At 52.1% G+C, this 20,516-nt stretch overlaps 1 protein-coding gene across 2 annotated transcripts; it reads right to left on the reverse strand.

The window, feature by feature from the left end:
• Window positions 1–7,369: 7,369 nt before the first annotated feature.
• Window positions 7,370–20,268, reverse strand: CCDC42 (coiled-coil domain containing 42). Of its 2 annotated transcripts, XM_065897240.1 has the most exons (7): window positions 19,986–20,268; window positions 19,585–19,690; window positions 19,172–19,276; window positions 16,630–16,827; window positions 12,209–12,430; window positions 11,966–12,124; window positions 7,370–7,639 (listed from the first exon to the last, which is right to left on the reverse strand). In XM_065897240.1, the coding sequence occupies exons 1-7, from the start codon at window positions 20,066–20,068 to the stop codon at window positions 7,562–7,564; spliced, it is 951 nt and encodes a 316-aa protein (XP_065753312.1). In that variant the 5' UTR covers window positions 20,069–20,268; the 3' UTR covers window positions 7,370–7,561. The 2 variants fall into 2 exon arrangements, with proteins under 2 accessions (XP_065753312.1, XP_065753313.1); XM_065897241.1 differs by lacking the exon at window positions 12,209–12,430 and having other exon boundaries at window positions 7,562–7,639; window positions 19,986–20,068.
• Window positions 20,269–20,516: the final 248 nt, after the last annotated feature.

The following is a 20,516-nucleotide window of genomic DNA, read 5'->3' on the forward strand; positions in this document are numbered from 1 at the left end:
AAAAAATATCCTTTAGCGAGGTGGTCTCCCTGCAGGTGCTCTGGCCTCCCTCCTCTCGGGCACCCTGTTTAATCCATTCTCCATACAGCAGCCAAAGCCATCTCTTCCAAGGGCAAGTGTCACCATGCTCCTCCCTGGCTCAACCCTGACATGCTGTGTAGCCTGCTGACAGCAGTACAGGTCTGGCTTCTAAGACAACGGCATGCCGTCACCCCAAGTCGGGCACCTTGCCTTGCATCAAACAGCGGGACAGCCCCCAAGGAAGGATCTCCCCTTGGGGGACCTTGCGCCCACCCGATTAAGCCCAGATTTCACCGGCAGCACTCACAGACTTACCTTCCTAGCACAGGACAGAGAGGGTTTTGAGTTTTGTTTTGTTCTGTTTTTCAGATTTAAAGATCTACTCCCTTTCTCTTCGCCCAAACCTCATCCCCCCCACCCTGCTCCTGGGGCGGGGAGGGGCCACATTGGCTTCCTAAGCTCGTCACTGTAAAACAAAAACCAAATAAACTTCTACTCAGAGCCCAACCTTTGGTCTCTTAGCCTTTGCTTTTTCTCTTTAGTAAAATCTTCTAGTGCTCTTCAGTTCCCTTAGAATAAAACACGAGATCCTTGGAAAGACCCACCCAAAAGGCCCTGCATGCTCTAGCCCACCTCCTCCCCTTACTCTCTCTGTTCCCGTGACGCTGGCCTTCTGCGCCATCTCTTCCAGACCCACAGGTCCCCTGTTTTGTCTTAGGACAGCCTTACCCTCCTCTCTCCTTCTCCTCACCACTGTCTGGCTCAGAAAAACACCTATTCATTGTATAAGTCTCTCCATAAACATTACACAGTTTCCTCAGAAAGACTCGGTTGGTTCCCACCTCCATCCCCTCATATGATCTCAGCACCCAGCATTTCCCGACAGCCTTGCAGTGCTAATTATTCAGTTATTTATAAATATTGGTTTACCTCTCTTTGCCAAAAGACCACAAGCTCCAGGATTCAGGAACCATATCAATTGTTTACTAATCTGGCCCCTCTGCCCACCCCCCCACCAGTGCTGGGCACATAGGAGTCACCCAATTATACCACTATTTGTTGACTGACAGAAGGGTGCTGACGCCCAGCTGTGAGGGTGGCGGATGGGAAGGGTGGGGCGGGAGGGGGGTTATAAGTGAATTATGGGTAAGGCTGTGACAGCTGCCTACTAATTCATGGTTCAGCCTCCTTCCCTTGGGTCCAGGCAGCCTGTAATTGGATATTACAGTCATCAATCTTGAACTGTCCCTAGACCATTGCTTCATCAAATCCTGCTTTTCGATCTGACTCTTCCCTGCCAGCTGGCCTTCCTTTTTGCTAATCTGCCATTAATCCCTGAAATGAAAGTGCTCCCAGAGTATTTCAAAATGCAGTAGTTCCAGGCAGTTTAGCAGTTCCTCAAAAGGTTAAACAGAGTTACCACATGAACCAACAATTCCACTCCTAAATATATATATATATATATACACACACACGTATATACCTAAGAGAAACAAACACCTACATCTACAGAAAACCTTGTATAAGAATGTTCATAGCAGCCTTATTCATAATAGCCAAAAGGTAGAAAAAACCCAAATGTCCATCAAATGCTGACTGGATTTATAAAATGTGGTAAATCCATACAATGGAATATTATTCAGCCATTAAAAAAAGCAATGGGGCTTCCCTGGTGGCGCAGTGGTTGAGAGTCTGCCTGCCGATGCAGGGGACACGGGTTTGTGCCCCGGTCCGGGAAGATCCCACATGCCTCGGAGCAACGGAGCCTATGCGCCACAACTACTGAGCCTGTGCGCCAGAGCCCGCAAGCCACAACTACTGAGCCTGAGTGCTGCAACTACTGAAGCCCATGTGCCTAGAGCTGTGCTCCTCAACAAGAGAAGCCACCACAATGAGAAGCCCACGCACCACAACGAAAAGGTAGTCCCCGCTCACCGCAACTAGAGAAAGCCCACGTGCAGCAACGACGGCTGAACACAGCCAAAAAAAACGAAAATAAAAATTAGAATTAAAATAAAAAATTTTAAAAATTAAAAAAAAAAAAAAGAAATGTCCAGAATAAGCGATTAATCCAGAGAAAGTAGATTAGTGGTTGGGTAGGGCTGGGGGTTTGGGAGGAAACAGGAATGACTACTAATGGGTATGAGGTTTTTTGGGGGCGGGGTGATGAAAATGTTCTCATATTGATTGTGTTGATTACACGACTCTGTCAATATACTATAAACCGCTGAACTGTACATTTTAAATTAGTAAATTGTATGGTATATGAATTATATCTCAATAAGGCTGTTAATTTAAAAAAAGAAAGAAAGAAAGGCAGTAGTTCCTAACCTCATTGGGTTAAGATTCTTGGGAGAATCTACTGAAAGACATGGACCTCCTCCTGCCCCCACCCCACCCCCTCACTCATGAAAAATCCATATGTGCATGTATATAAAAGTTTCATAAAATATCAGGAGACTCCCAGCCTGGCTAAAGCCCACTTATTGCCTCCCTGGACGGTTAACAGCCCTAGGAGAACCCTTTTTTTTTTTTTTTTTTTTTTTGCGGTACGCGGGCCTCTCACCGTTGTGGCCTCTCCCATTGCGGAGCACAGACTCAGCGGCCATGGCTCACGGGCCCAGCCGCTCCGCGGCACGTGGGATCCTCCCAGACCGGGGCACGAACCCACGTCCCCTGCATCGGCAGGCGGACTCCCAACCACTGCGCCACCAGGGAAGCCCGAGAACCCTGTCTTGATGAAACTATCACGAGTAAATGTCAGGTCAACTGCACATCAGGAAGGTTCCTTTCCATCCACGCCTCATCTTGGCCTTGGACCACCCTTGTCACAGTCCCTCCTAGCCTTCTTCCTCGTCTCCCTCTTCAAGCTGTCCTGACATCTGTTTTTTTTCAATTGAGGTATAATTGACACACAACATTGTATTCGTTCCAGGTGTACCACGTAATGAGTTGATATTCGTGTATACTGCAGAATCATCCCAATGCATCTAGGTAACATCTGTTACCACACAGTTACAACATTTTTTCCTCTTGTGATGAGAACTTTTAAGATCTACACTCTTAGCCACTGTCAAATATGCACTACAGTATTTTTTTTTAATAAATTTATTTATTTTTGGCTGCATTGGGTCTTCCCTGATGCACACGGCCCTCTCCAGTTGTGGCGAGCAGGGGCCCCTCCTCGTTGTGGTACGGGGGCTTCTCACGGCAGTGTTTTCTCCCGTTGCGGAGCACAGGCTCTAGGTGCTCGCGCCTCAGTAGTTGTGCCTCGCCGGCTCCAGAGCCCAGGCCCAGCAGCCGTGAACGCATGGGCCCAGTTGCTCCGCGGCACATAGGATCTTCCCGGACCAGGGCTCGAACCCGTGTCCCCTGCATTGGCAGGCGGATTCTTAACCACTGCGCCACCAGGGAAGCCCTGCACTCCAGTATTAACGATGGTCACCATGCTAGACATTCCACACCCATCCACATCCTTTCTTGATCAGTAGGGTAGGTACAGTTCTAAGATGGCCTGCATGACCTTCACGCCCTCGTGTTTCTCTCGTTGTATGGCAAAAGGGAGATGGGCCTAAACCTATCACCTGAGCCCTTTAAAAGCAGAGGGTTTTCTCCGGATGGTATTGGAAGAGAAAGTCAGAGGCATCTGAAGAGTGACAATGACTCCATCACTGGCTTTGAAGATGGAGGACATCACACACGACAAGGAAGGCAGGCGGCCTCTAGGAGCAGACAGTGGCTCCGGGCTGGCAGCAGCAAGGAATTGGGGACCTCAGAGCGCCAGCTGAGAGGAGTCCTGCCAACAACCCTGGATGAGCTGGGAAGTGGATTGTCCCCTAAACTCCCCCGACAAGAGCCCAGGCCGTCCAACATGTTGATTTCAGTCCCCAGTTGAGTCCACGGGGACTTCTGACCCACAACTGTGAGACAGGCAATGGGTGTTGGTTTAGGTCTCTGAGTTTGTGGCAATCTGTCACGCAGAATGGAAAACGAATACGATCAGTTTCGCGTCACCGTGCAGCTGGCTTTCCTTCTGTTGGATGTTTCTAGATCCAGCCTGTTTCCTCCTAAAAATTCCTAAAATGGTTCTTTGCCTCCCCGGAAGGTGGAATCCTCAAGCTCTGGATGCCTCTGAGCCTGGCTCTTACCATCCCCAGCTCTGTGGTTTGCAGCGGGAGACTTCTCGATTTCAAAAAGTTCAAAGTTTCAAAGAGTTAAAGCTAGGGGGGAGTGTCGGGGCAGGTGAAAATAGTGGAGGTGAGGCCCACGGCTGTCAGTGAGAGCTCATCTCCCAGGGGAAGGAGCTGCCTGGGGCCTCCTGGGACTCTGCTTGCCTTCCACACCCTGCTGTGGACACTTCTGATAGATATCACTGGATCGGAAGTTTCAGACCAGAGGTGCCTGAGGGATGACCCCTAATTAAGATGGTTTGAAATGACATGAGGAAGGTTCCAGGCCCCCGCAAGCTGCCCAAAAGCCTTGGATGTAAGATGTGGGATCCCAGCCTGGAGTCTGAGAAAGGGGTGTGATCCCAGGGACCAACAGCTAATCCTACAGAAGCATGAACTCTTCAACTACTCCAGAGACACGGATACCACTCCGAAAGCAGCTCTTTGTTCTAAGCCACTTCCTCACCTGCAGCTTTGGGACATTGACTGCTGTTTGGGGACTGCGTGTGTGGCGTGGCGTAAGTGACAGACATGGAGATGTCCTCCTACCTGGCTGCTGGCGGGCTGGGCTCCTTCACGCCTCAAGGCCCTATTCCTCCTTTTTCCTTCCCCCCCTCCCAGCCCCCAATCAGGAAGCACTAACAGCGTTGACAGTAAGTCCCTGAAGGTCTTCCCTCCTCTTGCCTCCCGCTACCCATAAAACACCCGGAACCCTACTTCCTGCCTGTGCTGATGAGAACCATTCATTTCTGGAACCAATCAGTTATTTCTGCTTTAATGAGCTGGTGTCTTTTCTTGCTGAGAGAACTCCAGTCATCTTAACTCCATCTTTTTTTTTTTCTTGAAAACACTCCTGCATCTGGGAGCCCCAATCCCTCTTGAGTGGGCGGTCTTGGGCTTCTTTCTGTGGGTCCAGGGCCCGGGGTGGACAGGCTCAGGGGCTGGGGGAGAGGAGTGAGGAGTGAGGGCCTATCTGTGACCCCTGCCTGTCCTCCCATCCAAGGCGAAGCCCTCTCGCTCAGGCTTGGGAGAACCGCTGGCCCTCCTGGAGTGGCTCTGCCCCTTTCTGTGGGTTTGGGAATGAGTCTGTGGGTCTGTGGCTTCGCGTAATCAAGAAATCTGCCTAGACCCACAGAATTTCTTCTGCTCCTGGGCTGGGCCCCTTTCGAAACCTGAAAAATGCAAGGAGTCTCCGAGTGAGTTATGCACACGCGTGTAAAGCCGTGTGGGTTAGGGTAAGCTTGTGTGTGATCACAGGGATCCTGAGTGTGACTGCACAATTCCTCCCTTCGGGGAAACTTGACGCTCCAAGACAGGGAAAGAGGGAGGGAGGGAGGGAGGGAGGGAGGGAGGGAGGGGCTGGGCCGCCCACCACCCCAAGGCCTCCCCGGAAGTGCGTTTAGCCCTTAGAGGCTGAACTTCTCAAACACCACCTCACAGATACAGCAGAACACAGTGGGGCTGTGTGCATGGGGGTTAGCATAACCATCTGTCCTGCGCCCTTTCCTGCCTCCCAGGAAACAGCCCAGGAGGCTCAAAGGTGAGGGGAAGCTGTATTAGAGGCATATCCTTCACCCCCAACCCTGGTTCTGGAGGCCCAGACATTTCCCTCCAGTGAGAGACTCTACCCATCCTCCTCTCAGCACCACCCCCAGAACTTGCCCTCCTGGGTTTGCGGATGACCTCTGCCCTCCTGAAACCCAGTCCCCCCGAAAACTGAGCTCCCCTGCCAAGTTTACGATTAACCTCTCTATCCAAAACTTTATTCCCTTTCTTGTCCTGCCCCTGTTCCTCCCAGGATTGAGGAGGATCAAAGAAAAGGGGGGGGGCCTCCCTGGTGGCTCAGTGGTTGAGAGTCCGCCTGCCGATGCAGGGGACACGGGTTCGTGCCCCGGTCCGGGAAGATCCCACGTGCCGCGGAGCCGCTAGGCCCGTGAGCCATGGCCGCTGAGCCTGCGCGTCCGGAGCCTGTGCTCCGCAACGGGAGAGGCCACAACAGTGAGAGGCCCGCGTACCGCAAAAAAAAAAAAAAGAGAAGCCAAGGAGGGGGGACCTGGGATCCCAGGTCCTTGAAAGTGTCTGGTTTACCCTAAAGTGGTGGTTCTCAAACTTGAGCTTGTATCCGAATCACCTGGAGGCCTTGTTAAAACCCAGAGGGCTCTGCCCCACCTCCAGAGCTTCCAATGCTTGGGTCTGGGATGGGGCCCGAGAATTGGCCTTTCCAATAAACTCCCAGGGGATGCTGACGCTGCTGGAAGATGGTGAACACAAAGGTGAGGGGCGACGACGGCCCACAGCAGGGTCCAGGCAGGGGTGCGGCAGCAGACACCCCTGGAGGTGGTGGTCTCCCCGTAGGGCCTCTGGGATCACAGGGCCAAGGAGAAACAAGGAGCCCTGTTCAGGCCGCCCCCTCTGCCCCCGGCTGCCCCTGGAGGGGAAAGCAGCCTGGTGGAGGGAGCACAGGCTGGGGGCAGGCAGACCCAATGCGACTCCCGACCCTGTCACGGGAGCCAGTGTCCTTGGGCAAGTGTCCTGTTCGGTAATTCAGGTGTTAATGGTGCCACACGGTTCTCACTGGGATGACGTATATAAAACATATGCTCAGTAAGTGCTGCTCTTTCAGTCCAGTCCCTGACCTGCCTTTTGCCGCTGACGACTGATAACAGTGCCGTTGGGTTTTTGACCGTCGAGTGCGAGACTTCACATTTACCTCCACTCAGTTTAGTTCTGTCGGTTTGAAGCCATCATTCCAGCCTGCTAAGACGCTGTCACCTGGCAGCCTGCCTGCTCTTCCTATATCAGCATTCCTGATACCATACTGCATGTCTTAGGGTCCGGCGGGGGCAGGACAGCAGGGCTTCCTCCCGACGTCAGGGAAGAAACAGTTCCTAACTTACCGCTTCCGGCGCTCGGACCCAGGAAGCTGCCTTCATGGTTTCTACTGAGTCTTTGCACCCCAACTGGAAACACCAACTTAAAAAAAAAAATGGAAGTGGTAGAGGAAAGAAGGGTCCTGTGTACTCACCCTGGTGTGTGTTGCCACGCGGATACTTCCTGTGTAAACTGCAAAGCCTAAGAGATACCAGACCTGGGCAGCTTCAGAAGGGGGTGCTTTGGGGGATTCTCCCCTCAGTGGACCCTCTTCCCCATGAATAAACCACCAAAGAGAGAGAGAGAACTTAGGAACGAACTTCTAATAGAATTTAATGTTTTCAGGGATGGGACGGGCTGCGGCCTGAGGGTATAAACAGGGATTTCCGAAAGGCCCAGCGGTCCCAGAGGGCTGGGCTTGGCTGACTGGACGGCAAGGTCACCAGGTACTTTCTCTCTCCCTTCTCTGTCTCAGAACATTCTGGAACCACGGCTGCTCCTTAAACCCGAACTTGCTGTTGTTCCTTCTTCTTCACCTCTGCCCAGATGTCTGACAGGTCCTGGATAAACTGCTGGATCTAGCAAGGCCAGGGGACCGCAGTTAATCCCAGCAGGCGACAAGCCACCCATCCAGAAATGTCCAGGCATAACCTGCTTGTAAGGAGTCACCATTTCCTGTGACCGACTTTCCCTCATTTGACAATTATTCTAGTTGACATGGAGAATGAGGCTTAGCAGACTAGAAGTGATGAACATGGACGGAGTTGGGAACCCCTAGAGGAAGACGCACTGAGAGGATGAAGTACAGGCTGACAGTCTAACAAAGGGAGACAAAGGGAGGATCCTAAGCGGACTCAGAGGCTACACGCACTTAGCAGGAAGGGGTCAGCCAGGGTCAGGGCAGACGGCTCTCCACTATTTAAAAGCCTTCAAGGAGGTCATTTGCTTGAAACCCAGAACTGATGTTCGCTATGATAATCTTGAGTCATCAAGGGAAGTTTAAATTCTATTCACTAACTTTTGTTGTAAAGAACATGCAATCAGTATGACATAGCGAAAAAGCACAGCCACACAAGTCAGGGTCCTGCAATCTAAACACCCATCAGCAGACGAATGGATAAAGAAGATGTGGTATACACACACACACACACACACACACACACACACACTGGAATATTACTTGCCATAAAAAAGAATGAAATAATGCCATTTGCAGAAACATGGATGGACCTAGAGATTATCATACTAACTCAAGTAAGTCAGACAAAGACAAATATTATATGATATCACTTATATGTGGAATCTAAAAAATAGTACAAATGAACTTATTTACAAAACAGCAACAGACTCACAGACATAGAAAACAAACTTACGGTTAACGAAGGGGAAAAACAAAAACAAACAAAAAAACCCCCCAAAAAACTATAATGGAAAAGAATTGAAAATAAAAGAATATGGATATATACATACATACGTATAAATGAATCACTTTGCTGTTCGGCTGAAACTACAATATTTACAATTTACAATATTGTAAACCAACTATACTTCACTTTAAAAAAGGATGACGACCTGGGGTCCTGATGCAGCTCTGGGGAAATCACTTCATCTTTCTGGGACTCAGTTTATCTTTAAAAAGGGAAGAGGGAGAAAAGGTTGGTCTAGATGGCCTTTAAGATCTCAGTCTGGACTTCCCTGGTGGTGCAGTGGTTGAGAGTCCGCCTGCCGATGCAGGGGACACGGGTTCGTGCCTCGGTCCAGGAAGATCCCGCATGCCGCGGAGCAGCTGGGCTCGTGAGCTATGGCCACTGAGCCTGCGCGTCCGGAGCCTGTGCTCCGCAACGGGAGAGGCCACAAGAGTGAGAGGCCCGCGTACCAAAAAAAAAAAAAAAAAAAAAAAAATCTCAGTCCTAAAATTTCTCCTTTTTAAGAATGTTCTTAAATATGGGGCTACACAGACTGTCCAACACTCTCAAAAGCCCAGTTAGTTGCTAATACTGTTACTATTACCAACGTAATTCCTATTTTGCAAGAGAGGAGAGAAACAAACAGTGACTGAATTAGAGCAACTTTCCCAAGGTTATAGAGATGACAAGTCCAGTATTTCCCAAACTATGTTCTTGTAGTAAGTAATCACCTATCCCAAAAAGGGTCTGTGGTCAAGTACGTTTTAGAAACTTTATCTGCTTGGAGAGTCTCAGGGCAGAACCATAGCAAAGGCACTGTGAAGTCCTGTATTTTAAAACCAGCCACCTTTGTTTAACTTGAGTTTTCTAAATTTTGTAGACCGTAGAGCCCGTTTATTTCCCTGGAGGAGACTTACTACCATCCTGGGATTCTAGGGTTTGCCAAGCACGGTTTGGAAAATGCTGCTCCAGTTTGGGCTTTATTCAGAAACAATAATGCTCAACCTTCCACACACACTATACTGAACGCAAATCGTCTTGGCCTTTTGCAAAATCACTTTCCCTGAGTGGTACCTCGTTCCTGATTCTAAGTAAGTGGCTGCTTTCTGAAGCCCATGCGTGGATCTGTTGGAGGGACACTGCTGAGAACGATCATTTCACTGAGTGTCTCTGAAGCCTCCTTGAAAATGTTCAGCTAGAGGTTAAGTGCTGGGAACGTTTCGCTCTTCCTGAAGAAACCATGTGTTTTCTTATTTTGGTACAAGAACTATGTGTTGCTTTTGCTTCTGGTTACCAGGAAGCTCAGAGCCAACTACTGTCCCTGTTGAACTACTGTCCTCTATAATCCAAAAATCCAGAGTCCATACATCTCTCTCTCGCCTTGACCTCAGATTTTAACTTATATTTTCCCAGGTCTTTATTTTTCTTTTTTCAGGCTACTTAATCACGTGTGTGTAGGCTCATATCCTACAGGAATGAAGTGGAATATTTAAAAATAACATTTGGGCAATATGAGGAATTCCTATCGAAGCAGATCAAGGTTGAGAACAGGAATTCCCTGGTAGTCCAGTGGTTAGGACTCGGCACGTTCACTGCTCGATGCTGGGGGCCTGGGTTCGATCTTTGGTGGGGGAACTAAGATCCCACAAGCCGTGCAGCCGGAAAAAAAAAAAAAAAAGAGGTTGAGAGGGAGTCCGAAAGCTCAGAATTTGGAGTGGATGGACTGTAAGCTACGGGCTGAGCAGGGGATGCTCGCCCACCACCTCCTGCCCCACCTTTCTTTACAACGGCTAAAGGAGAGGATCTGAGGACGGCTGGGCGTCCTGAGACCCTACTGCCGGGGAGAGGGGTCTACGAGGCCAAAACTCTTTTTATAATAATACTAAGATGTTACTTGTCTTTTTTGCTCTTATTTTCTTGAGAGTCTACAGGGGCTTTTACCAGAGTGGGATGTGCCCGTGACGTAGGCTATCACGACAGGCTGAATGCAGAAGCAGGTGTGGCAATCCACCTGTCCTCCAGGGAGCCACGCATTCAAGGGATTTGCATAAATACTTTTTGAAAACGTGTTTTTCATTAAAAATGCTGTATGTGGGGCTTCCCTGGTGGCGCAGTGGTTGAGAGTCTGCCTGCCGATGCAGGGGACACGGGTTCGAGCCCTGGTCTGGGAGGATCCCACATGCCGCGGAGCAACTGGACCCGTGAGCCACAACTACTGAGCCTGCACGTCTGGAGCCTGTGCTCCACAACGAGAGAGGCCGCGACAGAGAGAGGCCCGCGCACCGCGATGAAGAGTGGCCCCCACTGGCCACAACTAGAGAAAGCCCTCGCACAGAAACGAAGACCCAACACAGCCAAATATAAATAAATAAATAAAAATTTTTAAAATGCTATTTGTGTTAATGTGCTTCTTACTGTCATTTCTAAATGAATTACTTTTAATTTTTCTGCTTGAGTTTCTAATGAGGAAACATCAATTGATAGAACCCATATAAACAGAAGCTCTTTGAGGGTCTTCAATAAATTTTATGAGTGTAAAGGTATCCTGCTACCAAAAAAGGTTGAGGAGCGCTATTTCAGAACAACTTTTCTTACAAATTCCCTTTACAGTCTTTGGACTGTTAATAATTCTGCTCTAATAAGCCTTACGATGCAGGCTGATTCTTTGGTTTAAGGAAATCCTACTTCCCGGCTGGTCAATCTGCCTGGCATTGTTCTAGATGCTGGGGATACAGCAGGAAAAAAGCAAACAGAAATCCCAGCCCTTGGGAGCCTACTTTCTACTATTTCATGGCAGAGCTAAAGGCTTTTGCCAAAAAGGATAAATAATTAATCATGGTTCTCTGCACGTTACAAGAAGCACGGCTACTGCATCTGCTGGTGCAGCTTCCCAGACTGCGGGATGCGGGTACCTTTGGTCAGAAGTGAGACCGTTTCAGGTGGCACACGGACATGGCATCCAATAGCTTTGAATCAGACAGTGAAAAAGTCATTTCCTTTCAATTACTTCAAAGAGAAAAATCTCAGAATGGTACTAATATGACTCTGACCCTTCCCTGCCCTTGCTGATTTCCCTCCCCGCACCACCCGCCAATTTTCTCTTTTCCCCAAGCGTGGGGGTCAGTCACAAGCCTTCAGCATCTCACTAGAACTTAATAAGACTCTTTTGTGTAACTAATGAATGCAGTAGCGGGTCCCTGCAGTAGGGGCCAATAGAGCCTTGGCGCTAATGCAGTGGTTCTCAAAGTGTGGAACCCAGACCAGCACCATCACCTGGAAACTTGCTGAAAATGGAAATTCATGGCTTTTCATCTCGGACCCACCGAGTCTGAGACTCTGGGGGTGGGATTCAGCGATACGCCCCAGCCCCGAGGTGATTCTCATGCTGCGAAAATTTGAGAAGCACCTACTCTGTAGGAATCACGCCTCTGCCCAACCCATGGAGAACCATCGTGGCTCAGTCGAGCCAGCTGGCCAGGCACTTGGGCCTCCTCTTACCGTGTCCAGCTGTTTGTGCGTGTCCTCCAGGGACACGGAGCTCGCCTCCCTCAGCTGCTTGCTCACGATCTGGAAGAGGTTCAGCGTTGCCATCTTAATGGTGCCAAGCAAGAGGGTCTTCTTGGCGGCGGTGTTCTGGATGTGCGCCCAGCGAGATTCCTGGGGAGGAGAATGAGGGCGGGGCGTGAGTGCTAGGAGTGCGTGCGCGCGTGTGTGTGTCCCTTACCCACCCGGGGCGCTCACCCAGATGATGACGTCGCTGCGGGCGCGGTCGAAGCGCATCTGCAGGCGCGCCAGCTCGTTGTTGTGCTGCAGGACCTCGTCGTCCTTCTCCTCCTTGTAGCGCGCCAGCCGGGCCTTGGCGCGCTCGACCTTCTCCTGGCCCTCCTGCGCCGACTGCATGAGGTCGTGGTGCATGCTCACCAGCGTATTGTAGCGCGCGATTACCTCGTGGATCTCTTCGAACTGCGGGCGGGGATGGGCCGGCGGGGGTGGGGGTGGAGGGGAGGGACGGACTCGGACGAGTGCACCGCCGCCCAAGGGGCCCGACCCCACTCTGCGCCCTCCACTCCCAGCCTTCGATGCCTCTGCCCGGCAGTGAGGCCCTGGGCCAAGGGGCAGAGGCTGTGAGGCCCTTGCAGTCCCCCTGTGCTCCTCCTGAGTTGGTATGGGCCGTGGGCCACGTGTTGGGAGCACGTGCATCTCCACCCAGGGCTCTCAGTCTTGACTGCCGGTTATTAGAATCACCTGGGAGCTTCAACAAAGCTACGTGCCAGCCTCCACCCTCAGAGACCTGGATTAACAAACCGCTCTGAAGGTTCCCCAGCTGAACAGGAGATAAGAAAGCCAGACCCTGCTTTTAGGAAGCCTTACAACTTGGGGTGGCGGGGTAGGACAGGCAGGCAAGTAAATAGTCAGTTACAACACAGAGTGATAAGCCCTCTCGGTGCCTGGGGGATGGGCTGCAGGCGACCGTTGGGTAGTATCTTCAGCCTGGTGCTCTCTGGTATTTGTTCAACAGGGGCTGAGGCCTCCCTCCGGCGGGGTCTGGAGAGGGTGGGTACCAGTGGGGCAGGTGGCTGGCCAGGCTCAGCTGCCCCGTCTGCCACAGTGCAGGGCCACGCTGCTCTGGCCCTAACTCAGCAGAACAGAAGCCCTGTAACCCTCCCTCTCTAGAAGGCGCTGTAAGCACCAGCTCCAGGATGCCAACTCACGTCCCGGGGCGTGGGGGGGGGGGGGTTATCAACACGTGACTTCCAGCCACCCAGGGGACACTCCCTGAGTTGTCTCTCCATCTCATGACATTTCCAGTGATAGACTGGTGTTCCGGGAACTGGCCTCTCCCCAAATACATCCTCTGTGGGCAAGGGCCACTTAACCCAGCATTAGAGGAGATGGGGACAGCCAGAAAAGGCTTCCTCAGGAAAAGGATGGTTAAAATGAGACCAGAGGTATGACGAGAAGACGGGCAGGTAAAGGCAGGTGGGGGAAAGCGAAGTAGTACAGGTAGACGGAACAGCCTGGGTAAAGATGATGGGGTATGTGTGGCATATCCAGGATGAGCAAGAGAGTTTAATATGAATGGCCTGGGTTCAAGATGGGGAGGGAGAGATCACCCTGGAGAAGTTAAAAAAGTGCCCAGTAAACCCTGAGTGTGAACTTCATCCACTGAAGGAGAGAGCAGAGAGAGAACTTCCTGTCTGCATTTCCGAGAGATGCAATGGTATACAACAGCTAAAACGAATGGGATACATCAGAGCACCTAGGAGCACCTCTCCAAAACTGAACGCTGATGTCAAAAGGCCTCAGGTGCCAGCTTGAAGAGGCTCCCACTCTCCAAAGATGGGACCCTTTGAACATCAGTAAGAATAAGTGCAAAGGATTGAACCATATCAAATGTGTTGTTCGCAGTGATACTAACAACATTACATGGCACTTTCAGAGGCTGCTGGAGAACCAACTCATTATTCTGAAGACTGTAATAAAGAATCAAGCATTTAACAAGATTTTTCTTTAAGGCCCACCTAGTCATCAACTAGTTGATGAAGGGAAGTATGAAGTCCTTTTCCTGATGGTAGTATTCTAGCTAATATGTGAAGAGGGGGACTTAGGACATTTCCAGCACCCTAGAAGAATCTTTGGCCCCCTTTCAGTCAGTATCTGCCCCGAGGAAACCAGAATTATGACTTCTATCCCCCATGATTCATTTCACCTGTTTTTAAACATATCAGTGGAATCACACAGTATGTCCTCTTTCATGTCTGGCTTCTTTTGATCAGCATAGTAATAACGTCTGGGACACTTGAGAAACACATCAACCAAATGCAGTTTGGGGACCTTATTTGGACCCCGATTGGGACAAACCAGCTGTACAAAAAGCTTTTGTGCAATAACTGGGGAAATTTTGACGTCAGCTGGATATAGGTATTGTGGCTATGTTAAAAAGAGCTCTTTTAGAGCCATATAATGAAATACTTACAGATGAAAACAATATCATTTGCTTCAAAATGGCAGCGATGGGGATCTGACAATGAGCTGATGATTGCTGGAATTAGGTGATGAGTAATGGGCATTCAATAGACTATTTTCTCTGCTTTTGTATACGGCTGAAATTTCCCATGATACAAAGCTTTTTTTTCTCTTTAAATCATTGATTGGAAAAAAGCCATAGAAGGACATGTACATACTATTCAGTTTATGGAGAGTGTAAACTGTGGCCCCAAATAATAACAAGCCTGAGAATGAGAAGCTTAAAAATCTGGATTACTGGTTACCTCTAAGGAGAGGAGAAGAATGGTGTTTGGAAGGGGGGCACACTGGGGGTTTCAATTACCAGTCGTGTTTTATTTTAGAAAAAAAAGGGGCAAATTGGGGGAAATATTAAGATGTGACGAAGCTGTGGAGAGTACTTGGGTGCTGTTATATATTTATGTATACTTTTCAGTACACTTAAAATATTTTGAAAGAAATAAAGGACGAGGAAAGAGAAAGAGAGATTGGGACCCCACTGGCTGTAGAATGCTGGACAGACTGGTGGCGAGGAATAACGCAGAGCTGAACTCCTGATGAGGTACACCGGTGGTCTGGATGAGGAAGGGGCAGGGGCTGGATTCCAGAAATACTTAGGAGGCAGAATAGACCAGATCTGCTGATGGATGGCTGCGGGGAGTGAGGGAGAAGGAGAAGGGGTCCAGGAAGAAGCCGGAGTTCTGGCGAGGCTGTGGGTGGGTGGTCTTGCCATTCACCAGCACCGGACCCACCAGCAGCAGCGCTGGCCTGGGGATGGCGGGAAGCAGTTGTGGACTCAATAAATTAGATGTAGGGGCCTGAAACTTAGGAGGGAGCTCCAGGCCAGAGAGATCCAGGCCAATCTCCTCCATTCTAAGACACATTTTACTGGCTCTAAATTTGAGTCGTGTCCTATAATCTATCTACTGCTTTAATATACTAGTCTTCTCTCACTCCCCCACCTCCCCCAAAACCCAATTATTAAATGAACAATTTATCATACAGTAGGTAGTACCTTAGAATGCAGGAAGTAACACGGACTTGGGACTCATGCATAAATAAACTAGGTTAGTGGTTCTATATGGAAATTGCCAGGACTTTTAAAAGAGTTGTGCATCCTTTGTCTCCCTGTGCCCCCCACAGGACATGGGTTCGCACCCCAGAGGGCGTACCTCATACCTCTCTCCACCCTGGTGAAGGGCCCTGCTGCTGTCACATGGGAGGATGGGGGACATAGGTGGATGGCCGTTGACATGGGTGACATCCATCAGAGGCCCAGGGAATTCCTCAGGGAGAAAAGTGCAGGGTGTGGGACAAAGACCCGAGGAACTTGAGGAAGAGGAGCCCCAGAGGAGCCTGAGGAGAAAGGGCCAGAGGTAGCCTGAAAGTAGAGGAGGGAGGAGTCCCAGAGGCAAGGGCACAGGTATATTTCAAGCAGGAGCATGGACAGTGTCAAACGCTCCAGAAAGCATGGGTGGGCAGAGGGCAGACAAGTTCCCTTAGCTCTGGCAACAAGGCAACTTTGTGAAGAGCAGTTGTCAGTGGCTTTGTGGGGCCCACCGAAGGGTGGTTAGAAGCAAGGGCTCTGCCACTTATAAGCTGTGCATCCCTGAGCAGGTTACCTAACCTCTCTGAGCCTCCGCTTCTTCCTTGTAACAGGGTGAAATGATGGCTTTCTTCTGGAGGCTAGTGAGTGGACTGAGCAAGGCTACGCTTGCAGCACCCACCCAGCCCAGGGCGCAGCACGTGCTAAGTGCCCAGCTCTGCGCAAGGCTGGTGCTTTCTCTGCCCATCTACTCTCAAGTAAACTAAAGAACACCAGGGAGGAGGGGAAGCAGGGAGAGTGTGGATCACATCCGACGCAGGCCAAGCTGATCGCTGGTGCTCCAAAACAAAACCTCGCTCCTAGACACAGACACGGGACCCATTTAGAGACAGGTCCACAGACGTCACGCGCACAAAGATACACCGCCAGGTTCCCACCCTTGAGAAATGAGTCCAGCCTCTCCAGGGGCCTCTGCCAGCTGCCCTCCTTGGCTGGAGGCCTCTCCCCAGGGCAGGTGACCATCCCTGCCCGAGTCCCCCCACAGCCCAGGCCCCTGGGGAAGAGTAGGTGGGCCTGAGGAACCTCCCACCCCCCTCGGCCCTCCACGCACCTCGGAGTTCTCCACCACCTTCTCCAGGTACTTGTTGAAGATGGAGTATTCCTGCAGCTTGGCGCTCAGCCTCTGGTGCTCCAGCCGCAGGGCCGCCATCTCCTGCTTGGCCTTGGTCAGCTCTTGCGTGCACTGCCTCTTGAGTTCTCGCTCCTTGTTGGCCTTCTTCAGGGCCCGGATCCGTTTCTGGTCGTTCTCCTGGGGCCAGGGAGATGATGCCAATCGGGCGTGGGTCCTGCCCTCCCTGGGGCCCAGGCTGGTGGGGCTCCCACAAGGCCTCTGTCCACCCTGAGGGTGGACGGCGGTGGCCAGGCTGCCCATGTGGCGGATGAGGTGTAAGGAAGCACGTCTCCAGGGTTATTTGAAGCTGGTTGAGGGGCTTTCTATGGACTGAGGAGGCTGAGAGGACAGGGATTTAATCCAACGTCAGAAGGTGGCCTTATGGGGACAAGAGAGGACGTGATCCTGACTCTGCGGGATCTGAGCTCCGGGAGCCCCACGCCCCACTGGGCTCAGTGTCTGGAGAGAACTCAAACCCTGGGAAAGGCTGGGAAAATCTTCTGATAAAGTTTCCGTCTCTATTCTTTTTTTTTTTTTTTTTTTTGGCCGCACCGCTCCTCTCGTGGGATTCTAGGTCCCCGATCAGGGATCGAACCGGAGCCCCCTGCAGCGGAAGCGCGGAGTCCTAACCGCTGGACCGCCAGGGAAGTCCCTCATCTCTATCCTTAGTGGTGGCCATTTGTCACAGGGCGGAGTCCTGGGCCCAGACCTGGGAAGCCCAAATGTTCTCCTGATTTGGTGCCTCACCTCCTCCAGTTGTAGAAACGAGAGGCAGGAGACCCTCTCTTCCTTTCCAAAGCTGGGGCAACACTGCTGGAGCTCTAGGGAGACGAGCTAGGAGGTGGGCCTAGTCCGGAGGGCCTGGTGGGGCAAGGCCATTCCGGAGAGGATGTTCCTGTAGCTCAAGACTGGCATCAGGTGGGGACAGGAGGAGATGATGCAGGGAATTCAATGCCCAGAAAGAGACACGAGGCTTAGCTGGTGCAAGTGGGCTGGTCCCGTCCTCCTTCCTTCCTTGGGAGGACAAGCTCTCCTCCCAAGATGAGGGGCAGACCTCTCACACTGCCTGTGTGTGGCTCCTTTCCGCCTTCAGGGGCTGTGGTGATTCCACCCAGATGGGTGCCTGTGGTGGTGGCATTTGGAAGACACGGAAGAAGGCACCCGGGGGATTTGCATTCTGCCCTGTGGGTCCAGGAGAGGACAGAGGGGCCCCAAACCAGTGGTTTCCAAGTCCAGCCGGGCATCACAATCCCCTGGGGATACTTTTAACAATACAGTCGACTGGGCCTGACCTCAGGCCTGCTGAAAGCAAGGAGAGGGGAGGGGCCCAGGGTCCATATCTGTAACAAGCTCTCTAGGATTCCGACGATTTGCAGAACCCCTCACCCCCAAATCTCCTGCCACCCCAAGCACTCCATGAGCTTTTCTCTGGCTGGTAAGAAAGACTGGACCTCTGGAGAATAATGCCTGGTCCATCAGCTTCCTTTCCCACCTGGTTTAGGCAGAGAGAGAGACAAAGATGCTTGAGAACAGGACTGCCCTGTAGCAGAGGCCAGAGGTTACCCCCTGGGGCTGGGCCAGCCCTTCAAGGCTCGGCAGGTGCCCGGTTGGAGCCAGTCTGGAGAAATCTGGATTTTAAAATGGCTAAATCCCTCCTCTCAGGACACACGGAGAGGGGTTGTCTCGGAGGGGACTCCAGTACCTGGTTCTTCAATGCCCCCTGCCTGGGCCTTCAGTGCAAGGGTGGAGGGGTAGGGTGAGCTGGCGTGACTAAAACCCTGTCTGGGGGCTTCCCTGGTGGTGCAGTGGTTGAGAATCCGCCTGCCAATGCAGGGCACACGGGTTCAGTCCCTGGTCCAGGAAGATCCCACATGCTGCAGAGCAACTAAGCCCGTGTGCCACAACTACTGAGCCCACATGCCGCAACTACTGAAGCCTGCGCACCTAGAGCCCGTGCTCCGCAATGAGAAGCCCGCGCACCACAACGAAGAGTAGCCCCTGCTCGCCGCAACTAGAGAAAGCCCGTGCGCTGCAACAAGGACCCAACACAGCCAGAAATAAATAAAATAAATAAAAATTTATTTAAAAAATAAAACCCTGTCTGATTCATCTTTGTATCCCCAAGTGCCTGGCCCTAACCGTGGCACATTCATTCATTTATTCATCATCCATCATTCATGCATTCACCGCATAAACTGTATGTGCCGACCACAGGCAAGGAAATAGGAAACAGCAATCTAGAGGGGGCAGAGACGGACAGGGCAGCAGGAAACTGTCAATGCAAACGGAGCAGTAGGAGGGGGAGATACAGGGGCAAGCCCCAGGCACTGGTGAGCACCAAGGAGACCTCTAACCCAGGACGAGGAGTCGGGGAAATGGAGGCTGAGGAGGGAGGGGGAAGAGGTAGGGAGTGGGAGGAGGGGCAAGCTGGCCAACTGCAGAGTGCGGCAGCCCTGCTGCAGCAGGCCACACCCCTTCGTACCCGGATGAACTGCTCAAACTTCTGTATGTGGGCTTTCAGCTGGGCCTCCTTGACTCCCAGCTCCTCCCAGCGCAGGTTCAGGGTTTCCATTCTGCGCTGAAATGTCTAGGGGGGAGGGGGGAGCAGAGAGGTCAGGAGGACCCCTGAATGGGAACCAAGGAAGGCCCCAGCATCCCCTGCCCTAGAGCCCCTGTCCCCAGGTGCCCACTTTCCACCCCATGTCTGGTTCAGAGCAGAGCATCGCAGGACACTGGTACCCCAAGACTCGGATCCCTTCTGTGCTGTGCAGAGGAAACACAGGATCACCGCCCACGATGCCTGGCTCTAGCCACCACCACCCCCAAAACAGAGGGCCGTCCTCAGGCTCTCCCTGAGCCGTGGCCCTCCCCGCATCCAGCCCTTGCGTCTCCCACCTCCTTCTTCTGCTCCATGGCATGGTGCATGAGCTTGGCCTCTTTCTTCTTCTCCAGCAGCCGGATGGATGGGGAGTCTGAGTGGTCCTCAGTGCTGGGGAACTTCCTGCCCAAGACACAGGCAATAGGGACTGTGGACTCTGAGCGCCTGGGGCAGCCCGGGACCAGGAGGAACCCATGGAGACAGGCACCCACGGGGAGGGAAGGCGCCCTACCCCGTCTGAGCGGAAAGAACGGTGTGCTCAGAGGGAGAGAGGGCCGTGCTGGGGAGCAAGCTGGGGCCGGGGATGGGCGGGATTGGTGCCAGCGTGATTTGCGGTGCTGGGTTATAGGAGCAGGGGGACAGGTGGGAAGGTGGGGCACCGGGTGGGCACGGTGGTCCCGGGCCCTCCGACACTCACTGCAGCAGCTGCACCAGCCTTTGCCCATACTGCAACCGGAAGTACTCGGCCAGATCCTCCCCCTCCGTGGTGCCCAGACTCATGGCGGCCGGGACCTGACGGCCCAGCGGCCGAACCTTCACAGTGAAACGGGGTAGCGGAGCTCAGGGGTGGTGGCAGGGCTTGCTTCTCCCCTCCTCCTGCTTTTCAGGGTCCCACAGAGGGTGGGTGTCTGAGAGATTCAGGGAAGATGGCTGGAGGCTGCCTATCGGCAGCTCAGGATGTGTCGGCTGGGAGATCTGGTGACCTAGCAACAGGTCTCTGGGTTCTGTGAGCCACAAGCGGAACCCAGACTTTGCCCTTTGACCCCTGTCCACACTGACCCCACTCTGGCTGGGGTCTGGCTCTCTGCTCCTGTATTTATTTATCCCTCAGGAACTCTGGGAACGAGTTCGGCCTGATTTGAGGCCTGATTTGATGCTGGTGTGGGGGGCCGGGGAGGCAGGGGCTGGGCGTCCATGGCTGCGAAAGGGGGGTTTTGGTAGAGGCGTG

This window comes from Phocoena phocoena, chromosome 19 (genome assembly GCF_963924675.1).
Source record: "Phocoena phocoena chromosome 19, mPhoPho1.1, whole genome shotgun sequence".
NCBI lineage: Eukaryota > Metazoa > Chordata > Mammalia > Artiodactyla > Phocoenidae > Phocoena > Phocoena phocoena.